Source organism: Pongo abelii, chromosome 22 (assembly GCF_028885655.2).
Source record: "Pongo abelii isolate AG06213 chromosome 22, NHGRI_mPonAbe1-v2.0_pri, whole genome shotgun sequence".
Classification (NCBI taxonomy): Eukaryota; Metazoa; Chordata; class Mammalia; order Primates; family Hominidae; genus Pongo; species Pongo abelii.
The window spans coordinates 24,059,501-24,083,292 of NC_072007.2; the positions used below are offsets into that span (position 1 = coordinate 24,059,501).

The 23,792-nt window shown below is 37.4% G+C and overlaps 1 protein-coding gene across 6 annotated transcripts in view; it reads left to right on the forward strand.

The window, feature by feature from the left end:
- Window positions 1–23,792, forward strand: part of LOC100455252 (multidrug resistance-associated protein 1-like) — a 93,952-nt gene that overhangs the window by 52,895 nt on the left and 17,265 nt on the right. For all 6 annotated transcript variants that reach the window (XM_054542833.2, XM_054542832.2, XM_054542834.2 and 3 more), the window contains 4 exons: window positions 1,621–1,696; window positions 14,286–14,346; window positions 14,887–15,106; window positions 22,267–22,421. In XM_054542833.2, the coding sequence (XP_054398808.2) occupies window positions 1,621–1,696; window positions 14,286–14,346; window positions 14,887–15,106; window positions 22,267–22,421 (512 nt within the window). The remainder of the gene's footprint in view (window positions 1–1,620; window positions 1,697–14,285; window positions 14,347–14,886; window positions 15,107–22,266; window positions 22,422–23,792) is intronic.

Below are 23,792 nucleotides of genomic sequence, written 5' to 3' on the forward strand. Positions count from 1 at the left end.
GCCTCCCAAAGTGCTAGGATTACAGGCTCGAGCCACCACGCCCAGCCTAGGCTAATTCTTACACAAACTAATTATACTGATGATAGCTTGTATGTCGTGAATAGTAACGATCTCAATATATTCATGAGTTTTACATTTACTTAATCCTTCCTCAACCCCTAAAACTCCAGAGGCTACCATGGTCCTCATTTTACAGAGATTAGGTGTCTTGCTCAAATTAAGACAGAAGGCAAGTGACAGAATTTGAATTCCATGCTACCTCTGTTTAATGTCAGAGAACAATCAAGCTCTTAAACATTGTATCAAATGTGTAGGAACAAGTACACTGACTCAGTACAGACTTAGTGTGAACAGCAGGAGTGGCTCACTCTCATTTACTGATGCTTGCTTCTTCCCCAAAACTTGGTCTCCTCCCTTGCTCTGTCTTAAACAATTCTGGGTTTCAGGCAAGCCACTTACCCTCTCTGAGTTTTATTTTTTCTCCTGCAAAATATAGGTAAATTTACCTATTCTCATATCTTATCAGGTCATTTGTGAGCTCAATTTATATAATGCATGTAAAAGTATCTTATAAATTGAAAATAAATAAATTTAAATATTATTATTAAAGGCTACAAAGATGAGACTGTGCCTTAGAGGGAAAGGCTGAAACATCTTCTAACTGAATTTTCATTCTTTGAGCCACGGAATCCCCATGTTTCATAGAGATGTTTGAGATCAATCAATTTCTTCCATTAGGGGCTAGATGTTTCCTTCTAGAAAAAAGAAAGCATAGAATTCATAGAAGAGAACTTAGAAATCTCCAAATCCAATTCCTTCTGCTTAGAGATAAGAAATCTAAAATTCAAAGAGTTCAAGTATCATACTGTGAATAAAGACAAAAATCTGTCTAGCGCTGAGGTATTTACCATCAAATTCGTCAGCCCATTTACTATCAAATTCACTAAGGTTACTTGAACGTCAGTAGCTGATAGGTCTAGGTATATGACCTTGGTTTGTGTTTCCTGCGTAAGAGCTTAGTGCCTCAGTCTTTTTATCCCTAAAATAAGGATAATAACTGTAGTACCTTTCTCATTAGGGGTAGTTTTGAAAATTAAAAGAGATACAAAGCCCTTAGGGCAATGCCTGTCACATAGGATGCTATTATCACTGTCAGTGACACTTGCAAGACAGTGACAGCTTTGGGGAATTTACCATTGTGTTTTCTTACTAATCTTCACAAGAATCACATTGATATAAAGACTGCATGAAATTATGCTTCTTTTAAACGCTAGAGTGGTTTTCCTCTTGGGAAATATTTAGCCCTTCTGTGGAAGATCTGAAATAAGTTAGCAGCCCTCTCAGAGGGACACTGAGAGAGTTAGCATCCCTTTCTCAGAGAAAAAAAATAATTTCTCTGTAGGTTTTCTCATTAAGAAATCTCACTTTTACTATGAGATTACAGAACATTTTAGGACAAGCTGAAATAATGGAGAAAATACAAGGGTTCCCAGCAAACCTATAGATCTAGAACTTAAAAACCTCTCCAATTTGTGTAATCCTCCATTATACTTCTCTCTATTTTGTTTATTTTTGGCTTATAATTTTGGATATAAAAGCACTCACTGTCTTTCTCTCCAGCTCATGCTCTAAAGCGAGTCAGTGCAATCAATTCCAGAACTAGACCAAAAGACAAAATCCTGGAGCAAAAACATAGGTGAGTATCAGGTAATGCCAGGCTCACTGGGATTATGGACTGATTGATTACTTTTTTATAGCATTTGAACACATCCTATAAAAAAGATCCATACGTTATAATGGATATAAAATGTACTTAGTGGTTTCCAATTCTAAACTAGAAGTTAGATGGACGTGTCTAAATTTTTAAGTGAGATGGATGAGACTTAGTTTTGGAAACATATGTTCATGAGATTCCTCACTATTTCTAGCCAAATTCTAGTGGTAGAAATTTAATCTGATTGCCAAAAACATCCCCATCCCATAGCATTCATAGACTCTACAGATGAGAATGTGAAAAATAGGCTTTGGACATAAACATTTCATGATGGATTGGGATGATTATCAAGACAGGATATGTGACCTAAACATACAGACCAGTATAGGACCTGAAGAACCTGCCTAGAAAAATAAGAGAAAGGAAGAGAGAAAGAGAGAGAGAGAAGAAAGAAAGAAGAAAAGAAAGAAAAAGAAAGAAAAAAAAGAAAGAAAAAGAAAGAAAGAAAGAAAAGAAAAGAGTAGAAAGGAGGGCAGGAAGGAAGAGGGGAGGGGACAGAAAAAAAAAAGGGCAAAACTTTGGTCCTGATTGGATTTTGTTATCTTATGCTTTTTTTTTCTAAGTGACTAAAATGAACAGTGATTGAAGTAAATTAATCTAATCAGTTTTTTTTCCCCCAATGTTTCTTCCCATCAGTTCCCTAAACAGGAAGCCAAAAGATAATAGGAAATAATAGGAATAAAGAGATTATGGGCTGGGCATGGTGGCTCACGCCTGTAATTCCAGCACTTGGGGAAGCTGAGGCAGGTGGATCACCTGAGGTCAGGAATTTGAGACCAACCTGACCAACATGGTGAAATCCCATCTGTACTAAAATACAAAAATTAGCCAGACATGTAGGCACCCACCTGTAATCTCAGCTATTTGGGAGGCTGAGGCAGGAGAATCACTTGAACCTGGGAGGCGGAGGTTGCAGTGAGCCGAGATCATGCCACTGCAATCCATCCTCGGCGACTGAGTGAGACTCTGTCTCAAAGAAAAAAAAAAAAAGAGAGTGGTTATAAAATAAGTGCCTAGAGCTTATAATTGCTAAAATTGAGCATTCAAACAGATTATAGGGAATCAAGCACTTTAGGATCCAAAAGCTCAGATAGTGGCAGTTTTGATCTTGAATGAAAGAATGAGTCTTGAAATAATTATTTTTTAAGAATTGGATATGCCTAAGGATGTGTGGATGATGTGGACGTTGCAGGTTGGATATTTGTGTGTGTATCAGATTTAGCTGACTCTGTAGGAAAACTAATAATAAGTCATTCCTCCTTGATCATAAAGATTTTGGACTGCTTCTCCTTGTCTATTATCTTAGTATTTTTATACTGTCTGATGGCTTTACTTTCCATGCACTAATATCTCCAAGTTAATCTCTCTAGTCTACATCTCTCCTCTGAACTCCAGGGTTGAACCGGCAGCTGACCCTCTCAGCATCTCCACTCTAATGTCTAAATGACATCTCCAATTTATATGTCGCACACAGGATTCTTGATTTTCCTTCACCACACACAAACCTGTCCCACATGTGATTTTTTCCACTTTAGCTAATGGCAATGTCATTCTTCCAGTTGCTCAGGTAAAAATTATCTTGTAGTCATCTAGACCCTTCTTACTCTACAATCTATAATCAGATCCCATTAGCTCGATCTTCAAAATATATCCAAGAATCCAGAATTCACCACTACTCATCATCTTCACAGCTGCCCCCTTTGTCCAATCAGGATTATTTCTCACTTGCTGTCATTGTAACTGCCTGCTTACAGGCCTTCCTGCTGCCATCTTACCCCATACAGGCTATTTGCAACATAGTATACAGAGAGTTTCTTTTATAAGTGTAAGTCAGAGCATATGGCTCTTCATAACTAGAGACTGAAAGAACACGGAAAAGTCTTCTGATCCATCATTTCTTTTATTTTTTGGCCATTGAGACTTAATATATTTCATCTAAATGAGTATAATTCTTTAAGAGTCTCCAAGAAAAGCTAATCCAGAAGCACTGAAACATACTTTGAAATCCATTTGCTATGGGGTATACATATCTCTGAATCCTGAAGAGCGTATTTGCCTGTGTATAGTATCACTATGCACTCAGTAAATAGCTTAAGAAAAGCTTAGAATGTGAAAATTAATAAATATTGTTGTAAACTTAATCATTCCCTTTCCCCTACAGTAAATCAATTTTCCTTATTTATAAGATCACTGTTAATATATCTAAATTGAACCTCTTGAAGTTTCTGTAAACCAATTTTGGGAAACCATTCCTTCTTTGTCTCCCTAAAAAAAGAATTCCAGTCCCTATAAATGTTTGTTTACAAAATTGTTTTTTTAAAAAATTATAAGTTGTAGCAGCTCAGATGAAGAATACAGCAGAGCATGGTGCTGCAAGCCTATAGTTCCAGCTACTCAGAGGCCAAACTGGGAGGATCCATTGAGCTCAGGAGTCTGAAACCAGCCTGGGCAATATAGCAAGACTCTTGTCTCAAAAAAAAGGAAAGGGAGGAAGAGAGGAAAGGAAGAAGAAAGAAACAGAAAGAAAGAGAAAGAAAGAAAGAGAGAGAAAGAAAGAAGAGAGAGAAGAGGAGGGGAGGGGAGGGTCCAGGGCAAGATGACCAGATGACCGAATAGGAAAAGCTCTGGTCTGCAGCTCCCAGCGAGACCAATGCAGAAGGTGGGTGATTTCTGCATTTCTCACTAAGGTACCTGGCTCATCTCACTGGGACTGCTTAGACAGTGAGTCCAGCCCACAGAGGGCACGGAGAAGCAGGGTGGGGCATTGCCTCACCTGGGAAGTGCAAGGGGTCGGGGAACTCCCTCCCTTAGCCAAGGGAAGCCAGGAGGGACTGTGCCATGAGGAACAGTGCACTCCAGCCCAGATACTACGCTTTTCCCATGGTTTTCACAACCCACAGACCAGAATATTCCTTCAGGTGCCTACACCACCAGGGCCCTGGGTTTTAAGCACAAACCTGGGCAGCTGTTTGGGCAGACACCCAGTTAGCTGTACGAGTTTTTTTTTTTCGTACACCAGTGGCGCCTGGAACACCAACGAGACAGAACTGTTCCCTCCCCTGGAAAGGGGGCTGAAGCCAGGGAGCCAAGTGGTCTTGCTCAGCAGATCCCACTTCCACGGAGCCCAGCAAGCTAAGATCCACTGGCTTGAAATTCTCGCTGCCAGCACAGCAGTCAGAAGTCGACCTGGGATGCTTGAGCTTGGTGGGAGGAGGAGCTTCTGCCATTACTGAGGCTTGAGTAGGCGGTTTTCCCCTCACAGTGTAAACAAAGCCGTGGGGAAGTTCAACTGGGAGGAACCCACCTCAGGGCTACAAAGTCGCTGTAGCCAGATTGCCTCTCTCGATTCCTCCTCTCTGAGCAGGACATCTCTGAAAGAAAGGCAGCAGCCCCAGTAAGGGGCTTATAGATAAAACTCCCATCTGCCTTGGACAGAGCACCTGGGGGAAGGGGCAGCTGTGGGCGCAGCTTCAGCAGACTTAAACGTTCCTGTCTGTCAGCTCTGAAGATCTCCCAGCACAGCGCTCGAGCTCTAGTAAGGGACAGACTGCCTCCTCAAGTGGGTCCCTGGCCTCCATGCCTCCTGACTGGGAGACAGCTTCCAGCAGGAGTCAACAGACACCTTATCCAGGAGAGTTCTGGCTGGCATCTGGCTGGTCCGCCTCTGGGACAAAGCTTCCAGAGAAAGGAGCATGTGGCAGTTTTTGTTGTTCTGCAGCCTCTGCTGGTGATACCCAGGCAAATAAAATTTGGAGTGGACCTCCAGCAAACTCCAGCAGACCTGTGGAAGAGGGGCCTGATTGTTAGAGGGAAAGCTAACAAACAGAAAGCAATAACATCAACATCAACAAAAAGGACAACCACAACAAAACCCCATCCACAGGTCATCAGCATCAAAGATCAAAGGTAGATAAATCCACGAAGATGAGGAAAAACCAGCACAAAAAGGCTGAAAATTCCAAAAACCAGAATTCCTCTTCCCCTCCAAAGGATCACAACTCCTCGTCAGCAAGGAAACAAAACCAGATGGAGAATTAGTTTGATGAATTGACAGAAGTAGGCTTCAGAAGGTGGGTAATAAACTCCTCCGAGCTAAAGGAGCATGTTGTAACCCAGTGCAAGGAAGCTAAGAACCTTGATAAAAGGTTACAGGAACTGCTAACTAGAATAAACAGTTTAGAGAAAAACATAAATGACCTGATGGAGCTGAAAAACACAGCACAGGAACTTCATGAAGCATACACAAGTATCAATAGCTGAATCCACCAAGCGAAAGAAAGGATATCAGAGATTGAAGATCAACTTAATGAAATAAAGCATGAAGACAAGATTAGAGAAAAAAGAATGAAAATGAATGAACAAAGCCTCCAAGAAATATGAGAAATATGTGAAAAGACCAAACCTTTGTTTGTTTGGTGTACCTAAAAGTGATGGGGAGAATGGAACCAAGTTGGAAAACACACTTCAGGCTGTTATCCAAGAGAACTTCCCCAACCTAGCAGGACAGGCCAACATTCAAATTCAGGAAATACAGAGAACACCACAAAGATTCTCCTCAAGAAGAGCAACACCAAGACACATAATCATCAGATTCACCAAGGTTGAAAGAAAGAAAAAATGTTAAGGGCAGTCAGAGAGAAAGTTCAGGTTACCTACAAAGGGAAGACCATCAGACTATCAGTGGGTCTCTCTGCAGAAACCCTACAAGCCAGAAGAGAGTGGGGGCCAATATTAAACATTCTAAAAGAAAAGAATTTTCAACCCAGAATTTTATATCCAGCCAAACTAAGCTTCATAAGTGAAGGAGAAATAAAATCCTTTACAGACAAGCAAATGCTGAGGGATTTTTGTCACCACCAGGCCTGCCTTACCAGAGCTCCTGAAGGAAGCACTAAATATTCAAAGGAAAAACTGGTACCGGCCACTGCAAAAACATACCAAAATGTAAAGACCATCAACACTGTGAAGCAATTGCATCAACTAATGTGTAAAATAATCAACTAGCATCACAATGACAGGATCAAATTCACATATAACAATATTAACCTTAAATATAAATGAGCTAAATGGCCCAATTAAAAGACACAGACTGGCAAACTGAATAAAGAGTCAAGACCCATTGGGGTGCTGTATTCAGGAGACCCATCTTATATGCAAAGACACACATAGGCTCAAAATAAAGGGATGGAGGAATATTTACCAAGCAAATGGAGAGCAAAAAAAAAAGCAGGGGTTGCCATTCGTAGTCCCTGATATAGCAGACTTTAAACCAACAAATATCAAGATCAAAAGACAAAGAAGGATATTACGTAATGGTAAAGGGATCAATGCAACAAGAAGAGCTAACTATCCTAAATATATATGCACCTAATACAGGAGCACCCAGATTCATAAAGCAAGTTCTTACAGACCTACAGAGAGACTTAGACTCCCACACAATAATATTGGGAGACTTTAACACCCCACTGTCAATATTAGACAGATCAATGAGACAGAAAATTAACAAGGATATTCAGGACTTGAACTCAGCCCTGGACCAAGCGGACCTAATAGACATCTACAGAACTCTCCACCTCAAATCAATAGAATATACATTCTTCTCAGCACCACATCACCCTTATTCTAAAACTGACCACATAATTGGAAGTAAAACACTCCTCAGCAAATGCAAAAGAACAGAAGTCATAACAGTTTCTCAGACCACAGTGCAATCAAATTAGAACTCAGGATTAAGAAACTCACTCAAAACAGTAGAACTACATGAAAACTGAACAACCTGCTCCTGAATGACGACTGGGTAAATACTGAATTAAGGCAGAAATAAATAAGTTCTCTGAAATCAATGAGAACAAAGACAAAACATACCAGAATATCTGGGACACAGCTAAAGCAGTGTTTACAGGGAAATTTACAGCGCTAAATGCCAACAGGAGAAAGCAGGAAAGATCTAAAATCGACACCCTGACATCACAATTAAAATAACTGGAGAAGAAAGAACAAACAAATTCAAAAGCTAGCAGAAGACAAGAAATAACTAAGATCAGAGCAGAACTGAAGGAGATAGAGACACAAAAAACCCTTCAAAAAAATCAATGAATCCAGGAGCTGGTTTTTTGAAAAGATTAACAAAATAGATAGACCACTAGCCAGACTAATAAAGAAGAAAAGAGAGAAGAATCAAATAGATGCAATAAAAAATGATAAAGGTAATATCATGACTGATCCCACAGAAATACAAAGTACCATCATAGAATACTATAAACACCTCCACGCAAATAAACTAGAAAATCTAGAAGAAATGGATAAATTCCTGGACACATACACCCTCCCAAGACAAAACCAGGAAGACGTAAAATCCCTGAATAGACCAATAACAGGCACAAGACAAGGATGCCCTCTCTCACCACTCCTATTCAACATAGTATTGGAGGTTCTGGCCAGAGCAATCAGTCAAGAGAAAGAAAGAAAGGGTATCAAATAGGAAGAGAAGAAGTCAAATTGTCTCTGTTTACAGAATACGTGATTTTATATTTAGAAAACCCCATCGTCTCAGCCCCAAAACTCCTTAAGCTGATAAGCAACTTCAACAAAGTCTCGGGATACAAAATCAATGTGCACAAATCACAAGCATTCCTATACACCAATAATAGACAAAGAGAAAGCCAAATCATGAGCAACTCTCATTCACAATTGCTACAGAGTGAATAAAATACCTAGGAATACAAATTACAAGGCATGTGAAGGACCTCTTCAAGGAGAACTATAAACCATTGCTCAAGGAAATAATAGAAGATACAAACAAATGGAAAAATATTCCATGCTCATGGATAGGAAGAATCAATATCGTGAAAATGGCCATACTGCCCAAGGTAATTTATAGATTCAATGCTATTCCCATCAAACTACCATTGACTTTCTTCATAGAATTAGAAAAAAATTCTTTAAATTTCATATGGAACCAAAAAAGAGCCCATATAGCCAAGACAATCCTAAGGAAAAAGAACAAAGCTGGAGGCATCACGCTACCTGACTTCAAACTATACTACAAGGCCACAGTAACCAAAACAGCATATAAAGACCATGGAACAGAACAGAGTCCTCAGAAATAACACCACATATCTACAACCGTCTGATCTTTGACAAACCTGACAAACACAAGCAATGGGGAAAGGATTTCCTACTTAAGAAAAGGTGTTGGGAAAACTGGTTGGCCATATGCAGAAAGCTGAAACTGGACCCCTTCCTTACACCTTATACAAAAATCAACTCAAGTTGGATTAAAGACTTAAACATAAGACCTAAAGCCATAAAAACCCTAGAAGAAAACCTAGGCAATACAATTCAGGACATAGGCATGGGCAAGGACTTCATCAGTAAAACACCAAAAGCAATGTCAACAAAAGCCAAAATTGACAAATGGCATCTAGTAAGAAAGAAAGAAGGAAGGAAGGAAGGAAGGGAGGAAGAAAGGAAGGAAGGAAGGAAGAAAGAAAGAAAGAGAGAAAGAGAGAAAGAGAGAGAGAGGGAGGGAGGAAGGAAGGAAGGGAGGAAGAAAGGAAGGAAGGAAGAAAGAAAGAGAGAGAGAGGGAGGGAGGAAGGAAGGAAGGGAGGAAGAAAGGAAGGAAGGAAGAAAGAAAGAGAGAGAGAAAGGGAGAGAGAGGGAGGGTGGAAGGAAGGAAGGGAAGAAAGAAAGAGAAAGAAAAAAGAAGGAAGGAAGGAAAGAAAAAGCAAGGAAGGAAAAGAAAGAGAGAGAAAGGAAGGAAGAAAGAAGGGAAGAAAGGAAGGAAGGAGGGAAAGAAGGAAGGAAGGGAGGGAGCGAGGGAGGGAAGGATGGAGAGAGGGAGGGAAGGGGGAGGGAGAAAAGAATACTTTGGTAAGATCACCTCAGGTCCAATATGTCATATTTTTATCAACACAACCCAGAGTCAAGCCCACTTTTTAAAGAATACACTAAATTTTTCAAATAAGAAATTTCAAACAACTAAATAAATCACATTTTATCTCATGTTTGAGAAGCCTATTATAATTTTTCCAATTACTTGGCTATACTAGTTTATTATTTTCTATTCTCCCTTTCATTTTTTATCTGCTTTACTGTTTGGTAAGATAATATTACATAAAGAGAGTTTTCCTGACTTTTCAATCTAAATTTCTGTTTTTTTCGAATTCTCCAATCATTTCCAATTAGTGCAGAATTAAGATAGATTAAGGATTGGGGCTAGGCGTGCTGGCTTATGCCTGTAATCCCAACGCTTTGGGAGTCCAAGGCAGGCAGATCACTTGAGGTCACCAGCCTGGCCTACATGGGGAAACCCCATCTCTACTAAAAATACAAAAATTAGCCAGGTGCGGTGGCGTTTGCCTGTAGTCCCAGCTAATCCGGAGGCTGAAGCAGGAGAATCGCTTTAATCTGGGAAGCAGAGGTTGCAATGAGCCGAGATTGTGCCACTGCATTCCAGCCTGGTGACAGAGTGAGACTCTGACCCCCCTCCACCGACCCCCGCTCCACACACAAAAGAGTAAGGATTGGAAGATACAAGCCGTCAGGAGCTTTTCAACAAATACAGGCTCTCTGTAACGGGATCTACTAAAATAGAATACAATAAGTCTTCCTCATGAAAAGGCTCATGGGAAAACTGTCTAGCTGCCTATCAGGGTATGTTGAAAAGAAGGAGTAGAGGGGTTGAATAATTTCTGAAAAATTTTCCCCTCAAAGTTTAAGAATTAGAGTTAGTTTAATGACATTATTTTTCTAGCAGAACTAAAATATTTATTTCAAACTGTTTCCACATTTTTTTCTAAATTTATATTATGCCTATTAATTACTTTCTTAAATCTCTATCACTGTCTTCCCTGAATAAAATAAACTGGAAATCTTACTTTACTACCTAGGCTGCCCCCTTTTGTCTTTCATGCGCAGCACTGAATCACTTTTGTATTCCCATATGTACGCCACACTTTGCAATTTTGGGCTTAGCTCAGAGACAATGGTTTCAATATGATGATTTTACATATTTTATACAAAATATGTAAATGGATATTGTGCCAATTTTCCTGAGAATTTCTCAAGGACAGAACAAGACTCATGTTTAAAATTTCTCTACCAGGATTAAATAATTTCTCTTTTAAAAGACTCAAATAAAGCCTGTTATTCAAAACAAAGTGCCTAGAACCAAATGCAAGGTATTTTTTTGTGAAAAAACAATGAATAACATTTTTGTTTGAAAAAGCAATACCTTTCTATATAATATCCAATAAATTATTGGTTTTTGTTAGTTATATCTAATTAGGAAGGCTTAATTCCCTTTTAACAGTTGGATTTCATAGCATTTTATGTCCAGCTACATTAAGAATTAATTTTTTGGCTTGGCACCAATGCTAAATTTGCTTATCCAAATAGAAGCCATGCCAACAGCTTGAAGGATGATGACAGTAATTAACCCAAATCATATACCAGGAGCTATTCCAATGAAAGTGTCTGTTAAATAGTGTATCTTTGATGCTGAGGCTGATCCTACAAAGGACATGCACTGCAACCTCCCACAGAATGTTTCTGGATACTAGTGCCAGAGATAGGAAGGGAAGAACTACCAGGCTGTCCAAATAAGGCATTTCTTTTTCTGAAAAATACAATGGAAATCATGAAGAAATGGGGGTTTCTCATAATCTGCTGAGAGGTGTGTACATCAGTTCAGCATTTCTAGAGGTCAGTTTAATAGTAGATACATGAAATGACTTGTAATTGATCATGTCGCATGTTATCGTGTATGGGAATTTAGTAGAAGAGGCAATAAAAGATGTAGGAAAAGAATGATCATTATAGCAATAAAGTACAAAAAAACTACAACCAGTATAAGCATTGACTTTGTTAAATAAATCATATAATGGTAAAATGATAAAGTATTATGTTATATTATAAAATATAATGGTGTTATAGAAGAATATGTTTTTTATAAATTGAGTTACAAATGTGTAATTTTCTTAAAAAAGTATGAGCTGGTTATAGAGCAACATTATCAATATTATTAATATTGACAATAATATTAATAATTACAATATTGACACATATCAGTATAAGATAAGAGCAATAGTAATACAAGATATATCTTATACACATTATATAATATAACGTAATATAATATAAGAGCAACATTAACAATATTATCATACCACACACAAAGAGAGGCAAGACTACTGAAATATTCACAAGCGTGTTACCACAGATTGTCTCTGAAACGTAGGATTGTAAATCTTTTCTTCTCCTTCTTTTCCTCTTCTCCCTCCTTTATCCTTTTCCTCCTCCTTCTCCTCCTCCTCCTTTCTTCTCACTTTTCTTCTTGCTGTTTGTTATTTTCTAAATATTTATCCAATAATATGATTCCAGAAATATTTAGAAGATGAAATTGACAAATACTTGGTGAACAGATGGAAATGTCCCATGATCAAGACAGAGGAAGTGTTGTGGCTCCTTGCAAAGCCAGAGAAAACATTAGGGAAGATAGGAAAATAACTGGCTCAGTTAAGGTTGTGTATGATAGAAACAAGCAAAGAAATAAAGTAGATGTCAAGAAAGCATTTGACACATGTATCTGGAGCTCAGGGAAAAGCTGTGGACTGGAGATACCGATTTGAAAGTCATCCGCAAAGAAGCAGGTTATTGAAAGTATGGGAGTAGATGAGATTGCTCAGGAGAGTGTGAAGCATACAAAGGAAATAATTCCTAGAACTGAGCCCAAGGAAACATAAACATTGGAGGGAAGACAGAGAAAGGAACCTAAAGAGAAACTAACGGAGGGCCAGAAAGGTGGAAAGAATACAAAAGTACAGTGGTGAAAGGAAGTGAAGAAGGAGCCCTTTAAACAAGTGAGTGGTCAACAATATTAAACGTGATGAAGAGTTTAAGTGAAATAACTTTCAAAGTGTCTAACAGACACAGCAATAAGTAGTTTACTAGCACTCTTGATGGAAACAATTTCAACCAGGTGCCAAAAACTTTAAGGAGGAAAATGTGGTTTGACAGAAAAATATTTGGCTACAAAAGGGCAGCAAAAAGTAGGATGGTAACTGAATAAGGATAATAACTGTTGTTGTTGTTACTGTTGTTGTTGTTGTTTTGTGATGGTTTTAAAATGAGAAGAATGTGTTGTTCTCTGTCAGCTGATGAGAAGGAGTCGGTAGAAAGGAAGAAGGTGAAGATTAGAAAAGAGAACAACTCAGTGTTTTTCAGACTTGCCTTAAGATAAGATCCCTTTCTATCATTTGTTTAAAAGATAGATTTCTAGAGGAGAAGTCTTATAACCTGTATTTTTAACTATCTGTGTTTGTTATAGGAGAGAATTGGGAAAGGCTGGGTGGAATGCAATAAATGTAAAGGTTTGGTGACTGACTTCCCTGTCTTCTGTTTCCTCCATGAAGTGGGATATGAGTCCCCTTCTGAGAGTCATGCAAGGATTTCTACGCACTATTAAGAACCCAGGTAGAAAGAAGATGTTAAGTGATGGTAGAACCAGTTTTCAGGGTTGCCTGATTTTTTGAAACAGCACTTCACAGAAGTCCATGTGACCAGGATTGACATGCAAGTTCTAAGAGACAGGTTAGAACTCACCTTTTCTTCATAGAAGAAAAGCAGGGAATGGGGGTTCAAAAATATTACCAAAGTTTGCATGAAATGATAGTCATGGAGAATGCAGGGAAGAGAGAATATAGGTTTCCCTGGGACTAAGGAATTCTCTAGAAGTTGCATAGTCAATGCTAAAACCAGGTAAATCACAGATAAAGCAGGATCATTGATTATCCAAGAGAGCAAAGATGATAGAAGGCTAGATTTGGGAATCTAAGTAAAATAAAAATCAAATGTAGTGAGAATAACTGAATTTAAAACTTATAAATAGAATAGGTTATGATCAGAGATTGAAATATTTAGAGTTGGGTTTTCAGAGATGGGTTAGTTCTAAGTAATAAGATTCATGGTTTAAGGTCATGAAAGTTGATGGCCAAAGTGTGGTGCACATGCAGGACCTGGAGCTATGAAGATCATGAAGCTGGAAAAGAGACTAAGTTTAATACAGTTTTTCATGTAATCTATGACATTACCCAGGGTGGTGGCAGAACAAAATGAGAAGAGTAACCTTGATGTTAGTTCATCTTCTGACATACTAAGAAGTGAATAGATGCCAGTCTAGGCCAGGATAAGAAGCGACAGAGTATGGTACAGCCAGATGGCATTAGTTTAAATGCTCTAAAGACTTGATTCAAGTTTAAGGGATAATTATTCAGGAGAAGCAGTTAAAAATAGACCACATGCCCTGGCCCTAAATTATGTGGGATATGGTAGAATGAACAGTCTCCCTTTGGTAAGACCAAAAAGATGCAAAGTTATTATCAGGGAAAACCAAGTTGCTGTTAGGGTAAGGGAGTAGAGAAAGATGCAACAAAATGGTTAAGGATGTATAATTTTCTTACGTTAGTTTCATGTAAAACCTAAAAAGCAAACATTGTCTTGCTTTATCAGGCCCTCACTGGATCAAGGAAAACAGCTCTCAATGAAAAAAGAAAAGATCCCTGTTGGTGGGGTAAGCACCAGAAGAACTAATGTTATTTGCTATTAACCACCTAAACATAAAAGTTTACCTTGCATTATTGATAAATACTATAGATTTCTCATTTAATTTGAGGAGAATTGCTATATAATAGTTTGAGGAAGTTGAATGAAATGGAATTGTTGGTGATTAGTTAGGATTACACGTTATTTAGTTATGTATATTCTTTTTCACTAATGATAGCAACTAACATTAATTGAGATTTTAAGGGTTCAGTACTGTGCTTGACACTCTACATATACTTATATGGTGACTACTGTTATTCTAATTAACAGGTGATTCATCTGAGTATTACAGGTGTTAGTGACTTGACCAAGATCACAAAGCTTAGGAAACGTCAGAATAGGGTTTAAATTGAGGTGTGACTTTAAAGTACATCTTTGAAATCCTATATCTTACTATGTATTTAATTGATGCTAATCAGAAACTATCAATAAGGAAACTTATTCACAAATGGCATGTCATGTTCCGGTATCTCTTGGTAATCTAATTTTATATCAATTTTGCCTTTAGGTGAAATTCTCCATCATTCTGCAGTACCTCCAAGCCTTTGGCTGGCTCTGGGTGTGGCTGACTGTGGTCACTTACTTAGGGCAGAATTTGGTGAGCATTGGACAGAATCTATGGCTTAGTGCATGGGCAAAAGAAGCAAAAAACATGAATGAGTTCACAGAATGGAAGCAAATAAGAAGCAATAAACTTAGTATCTATGGATTACTGGGATTAATAAAAGGTAAAAGAAAGTGCATAGCTGCTTCTCCTTTCTTTTTCTGACCTAATTGATTCAAACACAAACATATGACATCATGTTATTTCAAATAAAATCTGGGCCATAATTTTCAAATATTTGGGGATAATTCAAATGCATATGTTTCCACTTTACCATATTTGAGAGAATAATCCAAAACTTATGGTGTCATCTACATGGCTCACATTAAATATTACACATAGTTATTTAATCCTGAAAATAATTATTTAAAAAGGTGCTGTTGTCCTCATTTTACAGCTGAGGAAACTGAGGCTTTTATGTAAAGTCATGAAAGATTCATAAATGGCCACTCTCTGTATATGTGAAGGTTGGGGGTGATGTGAAGATAAATCGGTGTCTATTAAGGGGCTTAAAGCCTAGTAAGCCTAGGTCAGGTATACAATCAAACTACATGATCAGCATTAAACACTATAAAGATAGTGAAAGAAAACACTGTGAGAATTCAGAGCAAGGGGAGGCTGTATTGGGTTGCCATATTAATGTGATTTCTAAGGAGTACTTGACAATTGAAGGGGGACTAAAAGGATGAATAGAAGTTTATCAGCTTGAGATCACAGAGAAGGAGAGAAAGTCATAGAGGCAGATAGACAGATGTGAGTAAAGACAGGGATGGGGAGGTAAGAAGGGATTTGGCAAGAGTGAGGGTCCCAGTTTGAGTGGTCTTCAGGTTATTGGTAGAGAAAAGTAGGGGAGCTAAAGGTGAGAAGGAAGATTGGAGATATGTCAGAGATGATCATTGGGAAGGCAAGTGGAGAATTTTGGAAAATTGATGAAGGAAGTGACATAGTTGGATTTGTATTTCAAACAATAAATTAGCAGTGATAATAAAAAGATGGGTTTTTATTGGAGGGACTAAAGTCAGAAAGACTAGAATGAAGCAGGCGTTGGTAGGAAAAGAATAATCAAGTGTATTTGGGAGTCCAGATGAAAGGTAGTCTAGTGTAGAAAGATCTCCTATCTGATCCACGGCTGTGTCACCCAAAATAACCAATAGGTAAGAAGCAGAAGAGAACTGAATAAATACCAAATGAATGAATGAATACTGAATGAAGAATGAATGAATGGCCAGAGAGCTACAATGGAATTGGATAAAAGGGATGAATAGGAAAGACATTACAGTGAAAAACCTAAGAATTGTCCATTTGAGGGTGAGTCAGGAAAGGGCATTCATTAGTCAATCATGCTTTCGAGGTTTAGGTTGGATAACTGGGATAGCAATGATGACAAAAATAAGGAAAACAGGAAACCAGGAAAAAAAATAGGAAACCACTAATTAAACCAGAGCCTTAATTAGTGAAGGACAGAAATGGTGAGTTCATTGTTGGACACATTTAATGGGAAGTGTTGATGAATTTTTCCATTTTTTTTTTCTCCAGTTGGCAGACTAAAAATGCACATCCATAAGTCTGGAAATTAGGTTTCTTTATCTGTAAAATGAGGGGCTTAAACTGGATGATTTCTACATTTCTGTCACATTCTAACATTCTAGAGCTCTTAGTTCTATTTACACTTGGAATTATTCTGTAGAGATAATCAGTAAACCCACAGGAGTAGATAGGATCACCATGAATGAGGAATAAGAGCTATGAGAGTGAATGACAGACTCTTGAGGGGTGTCCACATAGAGCCAATTAGTGGACTAACTTCACAGAAATTGAACAGAGATAAGTTCCTTGTCAGATGATCAGAGGGAGAGAAGGAGATAGAACAACAGCCACAATGATGTGAATGCTTGCTCCATGTCTGGAAATCAGGCATGTTTTCATTGTTGAAGTTGAAACAAATGAAAATGCCTGTATTTGACTTGTTCTGACCCACAAAAATGGCAATTTCATATGGCTTAAGCTAACACAGTAGTTTATTTAGAATGTTTCCTAATGAGGGAGCTCTGACACTCTTTACTTAAACTTTGTTACTTATGGTTTCAGTTTTATCACTTGTAAAGAATAGATATTGTTTCCTTGATTACATCAGATATGTGCAGTGCATACCTCAAGAGTGCAACAAATGTTAGCTATTATTTAACAATAGAAAAGATAAGTAATTATGACAAAGCCCTATGACTGGTAATTTTTGGAGCCAGATTTGCATTCATGTCCAGCTTACTCCCAAGACAATGTTCTTAAAAACTAAATTGGCATGTACATGGACAGTAATGAGATATTCTACAAGCACCAGGTTCTATTTCAATAGGTTTGGGAAACTGAGTTCCTCCATGAATCTGAAATCTTTTTCTTTCCTTCATTAAAGGTTTTGAGATATTCTACAATAAAATGACCTGTTTAATTCTGTTTAACACAATGTTCTTCAAATTTATTTGACCGTGATTTTTTTTTCCTTGTGTTGCTCATTAATATCTTGGAGCAACCTGTGTTCCACAGAATATACTTTGAGAAATTCCAAACCATGAGCATTGCCTTCCAAGAAACAGAAAAGTATGATGTAACAAAGGCAAAAAAAAAAAAAAAAAATAGTATTTGAAGTAAATTCTCAGTCGTTATGTTACATATCTATTAAAAACAAAGAAAATTAAGAAATGATTCCTGATTATAGTCAAGGAAACATGATAAAGAGAGAAATGGAAAAAGAATATAGATTGTAGTTAATTAAATACTTGTTTGGAAAATTCAAAAGTATAGTATAACTAAAGGGAAGTTTTTTTAGAGATAATTTCTTGTGTTTGTATCAAGAGAAACACCTAGAGTGAGACTGGTAGTAATTCAAATAAGAAAATAATAGAGCCATCTATGTGGAAGTTGTCATAACTTCAGATTCATATCCATATGGGAAAACAGAGAGAGATGCATGATTTTGGTAATGGAAAAGTCAGATAAAACAAAAACTATGAAACTTAGAACCTTGCTTCTCTTTTCTCCTCTCTTATCTTATTTTTACTCTCTGGCCATAGGACTGCTTGTAACTGTCTCCATTTAAAAATAGGCAGATATTATGAGACAGATTTATGTTTGTTCTGTCATTTTGTTAACATTCACTGGGAAAAGAGATGTTCATAATGAAAATGAGATATAAGAATTATCTGGAGTATGGAAGAACAGGACTTTACAATTTCTTTGCTTTTGAATCAGTGACAGTCAGATTTATTGACTTGCAGTTTGCAACTCTGTGAGGAAGATATAGATGTAGAGGTCTCAAATTATAGCAAGAGAAACATCCATATTTACATGAATCTCCATATCTCTGCATGTCACATATATATATGAAGGCTAAATTCACACCAATTCAGTGAAATTATGTTACAGCTTTAGAGTAGATGCAATAACCTTTGAAGAACATTTTAAGTGAGTAAATAGCATTTCTATAACATATAAAGTATGCAATTTTAGTGTCCATAATATTACTTATGTAAAGTCTTAATTTTAATTAACTGTCAGTAAATATAGAAAGATTTTATAACCAAAGAAACAGATTATGAACAGTTTTATCATAAAGATTTTTTTCCTAATTGGCTTTTGTTTAGAGTGGTCTGCAGTTGTTAGAATATTAATCTTCCCTGATTTATTGCTTCTTCACATTTTTTACATTTAAAAAGTTTTTAATTTTTAAGGCTTATTAAGTACAATTGCAAATTATGTTTCCATAAGTAAGGTGAGCCTAGAAATAAAAATCTATAATTTCTGGCTTTTTTTTTTTTGGCAGAACTCAGCTCTTATGGAACCTGATTTAATTGAGAGCAGGCTGTATTCACTGACATCATCATAGCTCATTTATATTTTTTATTTTTTGGAAATTTAAACCATAAACAGCACTTTTACATGTTAATACTAGAGGCCCACTACAAAAAATATAGAAGGCTAGCATTCAAACAAAACTGGAGAACTGAGGCTGAAAATGCTACATCCGTATTTTATGACACTAATAAAGATCTTACCTCATTTTTTAAAAAAGAAATTGCCCTGAATAGATTTTTTTCCCTGAGTCTCAGCTATTTACTTCAAATTTCTAGGATACTTGACACATCTCTAATGTATCGTGTTTTATGTCTCACTCTTGGGAACTTCCTTTCTCCGATCCAATGTGTAAAATATAGGCACCTTATTTTCAGAGTGTGATGATTAAGGAGCACACTGCTGCTTCCAGTTTCAGAGGGCTAAGTGGTTCATTTACTTTACTTACCTCACTAAATTCCACTGAAAGGACAGTGAATAAATATAAAAGGAAAGGTGTCAGGAGACTTCAGAGTAATACATTTCTATATACGGGAATATATATGGGACGGAAAGTGAAGGGTAGAAGAAAACCTGTAGCCAGGAACAGATACTGGAGAAGCTGGAACAGAAGAGGGAGATGTTCAGTTGAGCCACGGAAAAACACTAAACTTATGTTCACAGGTACAGAGAGAAAAATTGAGTTTCATGGAAGTAATCAAAGTAATTCATTAGAACATTGTTCTGATGGCCCATCAGCCTCTTTTAGAAGAACACTGCTACCACCACCAATGTATACAGCCACTGTGATAGTAACAGTATGATGAAAACTAGAAAGCTGATGTCTAAAGAGGAGATTAGGGTTTCTAGCATGTGTGGCATACATAGAAGGAAGCCTCCTTATTGTGGCTTTTGGAGAGGCTCAGTCAACGTGACTTGCATCCCAATATGAAGCCTTTCAGGGTCATACCTTCCCACTTAAGCAGAACTTGAAGCAAACTCTTCCATTCAGGGGACAGAAATGTTGGGGGAAATTAACGTATGCAACGGCAGAAGAAAGCCACATCAGGTACCTATATTGATTAACCATGTCTTTGTCTCATATTTTTAAACTGATAATGCCCATCCAGGCAATACATTTCACTCAAACCAACAGCATAAATAAAAGTCAACAAATACAGCAGTCAGGCCCAGAAGTAAAACAATATTTGGAATACAGTTAGACCTTCAAAATGTCTAATTACTGCTTTCAGAGATTCAAAATATTGCATCCAGGAAGTCAATGTGGAATGTGCTAAAATAAGTTCAGCCTGAGAACAAGAAAGCTCTTGAAAACATTTAAAGAATTTTAAAAGGTTGTACAAATGTAACATAAGTTACAAGAAATTATCCCAAATGTACAACATTATAAACAGAGATGGAAAATGAAAGATAAGAAAAAATTACAGGTACAGTTCAAGAAGTTTAACAAGTATATAAAAAGAGTTTCAGTAAATGGGGAAAAAATACTAAGTACATAATATTTTTAAAAAATACTTCCTGGCTGGGCGTGGTGGCTCACGTCTGTAATTCCAGCACTTTGGGAGGCCGAAGCGGGTGGATCCCGAGGTCAGGAGATAGAGACCAGCCTAGCCAACATGGTGAAACCTTTTCTCTACTAAATATACAAAAAATTAGCCGAGCGTGGTGACGGGCGCCTGTAGTCCCAGCTACTCGGGAGGCTGAGGCAGGAGAATGGCATGAATCCGGGAGGCGGAGCTTGCAGTGAGCTGAGATCGCGTCACTGCACTCCAGCCTGGGCGACAGAGCGAGACTCCGTCTCAAAAAAAAAAAATAATAATAATAAAATAAAAAATAAAAAACGAAAAACTTCCCATACTGAAGAATAGAAATGCCTGTTTCAGCAACCAGTCTAGTTTAGAGCAGGAAGACTGAGAGTCCCAAGGGAGTAGTTTATGTTGCAGAAGGCTGGTGCTAAATAAGATTAAAGAAACAGTAGGATATTTGATGAGTTTGAGTGTATTCAGAAGAGTCTTTTGGCTATTGAAGTGCTTGGGAATAAATTAGCCCCAGTTACACAGAAAATTAAGCATACAGAAAAATAGTGACACAAGCTACATATTTGGTGACGTTCATGAGCAATATATGTTTATTGAATATTTGAGAAAAAATGGGTAATCTATTGGAAGGGAAATAGGGAAGTATGGGAGGAATGGAGGAAAATAATAGAACACACTTAAGACTGAGAAAGCTAATAGCCATATGATATATTATTTAAAAATATAAGGAAATTAGCTAAAAGAATGTAAGGTAGTGAGAAGCAACTAGTTCTGTTTTGTTTTGTTTTGTCTTAAACATGATACCTGCAAAGGAACAAGGATTATATTGGCAACACACTTTTATTAGCAGTTTTGTATACTAGAGTGCAACGGAGCAGTTGTGTATCTGTTAAGACTCAAGAGCAAACTGGCTTAAGTAACATGGAAGTGTATTGACACCCAAAGGTAAAATGCCCAGGCATCGATTTTTAAACACACTTGATCCAGAGGTTCAAATAAAGTGTTCACAACTCTCTTAATTTTGCAGATCTACTTATTTTGTGCTGGTTGGTTTTGTTCTCAGGCTTCACATATTGATGGAAATGTGTCTTTCAAAGAACTTTCTTCTATTTCTATGTGTTCTAACAACTGTTTTTCAGCTTCTTCCACTAAAGCTACAAGTTTACCTGATAAGTAGCTAATGAAGGAACAACTCTCCCATCAACCACTTCTCAGGAGCTTAGCACACCAAAAGAATTGTAGCCCTCACTCATTTTATGTGTCCACTGTGGGTCAGGAAAGGGACTCTGCTTATCCTAGGGACTCCAGCTGAGGAAATGAGCCAAGCACCATTTTAAATGCTGGCAGGCACTGTGCAAAGGGAATAGGACTGACACCAGCAATTAAATGTTCTAACTCAGAAGTGTCATATATCATTTCTCATATAATTTATGGTTCAAAACTATTCATTTGGGTCTATCAACCAAAAGGGGGCCAGAAAGTTCAACTCTACTATGTACCAAGAAGCTGGGAGAATGGAAATATTTGGCTAAAAGCACTGGTAACTAACATATTGTCCCACAGAACATCATAAAGGTAATAGGTTGCTAAACTTCTGTGCATTAGATCGACTTTTTATCTTCTGTACATTTCTGTGTGGAACCTATGACCACAAATGGGAGCATTCTGCTGTAGCAGCATGGCAAAACATCAGAAATGTGTATTTATTTCACATACATCATATATTATGTTTATATTTATTTTAGTCTACAATTACACATTTTAGGTATAATATTTGGGTTTTCAGTTAAAATAAATATAAACAGTTTTTATAATTAATCTTTTTACAGCAATCTTTTGAAAGCTAAAACACAAATTTCCTTATATTGTTAATGTAACTGTGATAACTATGTGTGATTAGGTCTCTTTGTCTGCTCTGGAGCCTATGTAATCACTAGAGGATCCCTGGCTGCCTCTCGAACCATGTATGTTCAACTGTTGAATAATGTACTGCACCTCCCCATCCAGTTTTTTGAAACAAATTCCACAGGCCAGATCATCAGTCGTTTCACCAAGGTAAGGAAAGACACACCTTATTCAATAGCATACATAAAAGCGACCCATATTTAGTAACTTGTATTCTCACTTGTACAAAATATTATGTGTTTTATATGGATTTCATTGTTAAATATATTTCTAAGCCTTAGGATGTATGTAACTGATGTACAACAGAGTCACATTTTGTACATATAATTAAAATAACACTTGAAAAAGTACTTAAAGAATCCAGGAAACACACGTGCTTTGAGATGTACCACTCTAATTCTTACACACATCGAGTTTGAGAATCACTGCTTTAGGCTAAGAAGGGAAAGAAAATGTAAGTTGGCCAGGCACGGTGGCTCACGTCTGTAATCCCAGCACTTTGGGAGTCCGAGGCGGGCGGATCACATGAGGTCTGAAGTTCAGACCAGCCTGACCAACATGGAGAAACCCTGTCTCTACTAAAAATACAAAATTAGCCGGGTGTGGTGGCACATGCCTGTAATCCCAGCTACTCAGGAGGCTGAGGCAGGAGAATCACTTGAACCTGGGAGGCGGAGGTTGTGGTGAGCCGAGATTGCGCCACTGCACTCTAGCCTGGGCGACAAGAGTGAAACTCCATTGAAAGGAAGAAAGGAAGGAAGGAAGGAAGGAAGGAAGAAAGAAAGGGAAGAAAGAAAGAAAGAAAGGAAGGAAGGAGAGAAAGAGAGAAAGGAAGGAGAGAGAGAGAAAGAGAGAGAGAAAAAGGAAGGAGAGAGAAAGAAGAAAAAAAGAAAGAGAAAGAGAGAGAGAAAGAAAGAAAGAAAAAGAAAGAAGGAAAGAAAGAGAGAGAAAGGAAGGAGAGAAAGAAAGAGAGAAAGAGAGAGAGAGAGAAAGAAAAAGAAAGAAGGAAAGAGAGGAAAAGAAAAAGAAAGAAAAGAGAAAGAGAAAGGAAGGAGAGAGAAAGAAAGAAACAAAGAAAGAAAAAGAAAAGAGAAAGAAAGTCAATGTGGAGATATCCAGATTTTAAAAACATCCTGCCTTTAAGAAAACATAACATCACTTATGGTGAATGGGGAATGAGTTGAGATTTTCAGAGTGTCTCTGCTTATTTGTAGGAGTTTTCTCATTGTGTCTACTATGAAATGCTTCTAATAGAACTGTCCAATAAAGATAAAATGCAAGCCACGTATGTGATTTTAAATTTCCTGATAGCCATAATAAAGAAGTAAAATAAAACACAATGGAAAGAATTAATTGTGATAATACATTTTATTTAACACAGTATATCCAAAACATTATTCCCAACTGTAATATAAAATTATTGATTAAACTTTATACTTTTTTGTACAAAGTATTTTAAATCTGGTTTTTATCATGTGCTTATAGCATATCTCAATTTGCAATAGCCACATTCCAAGTGTT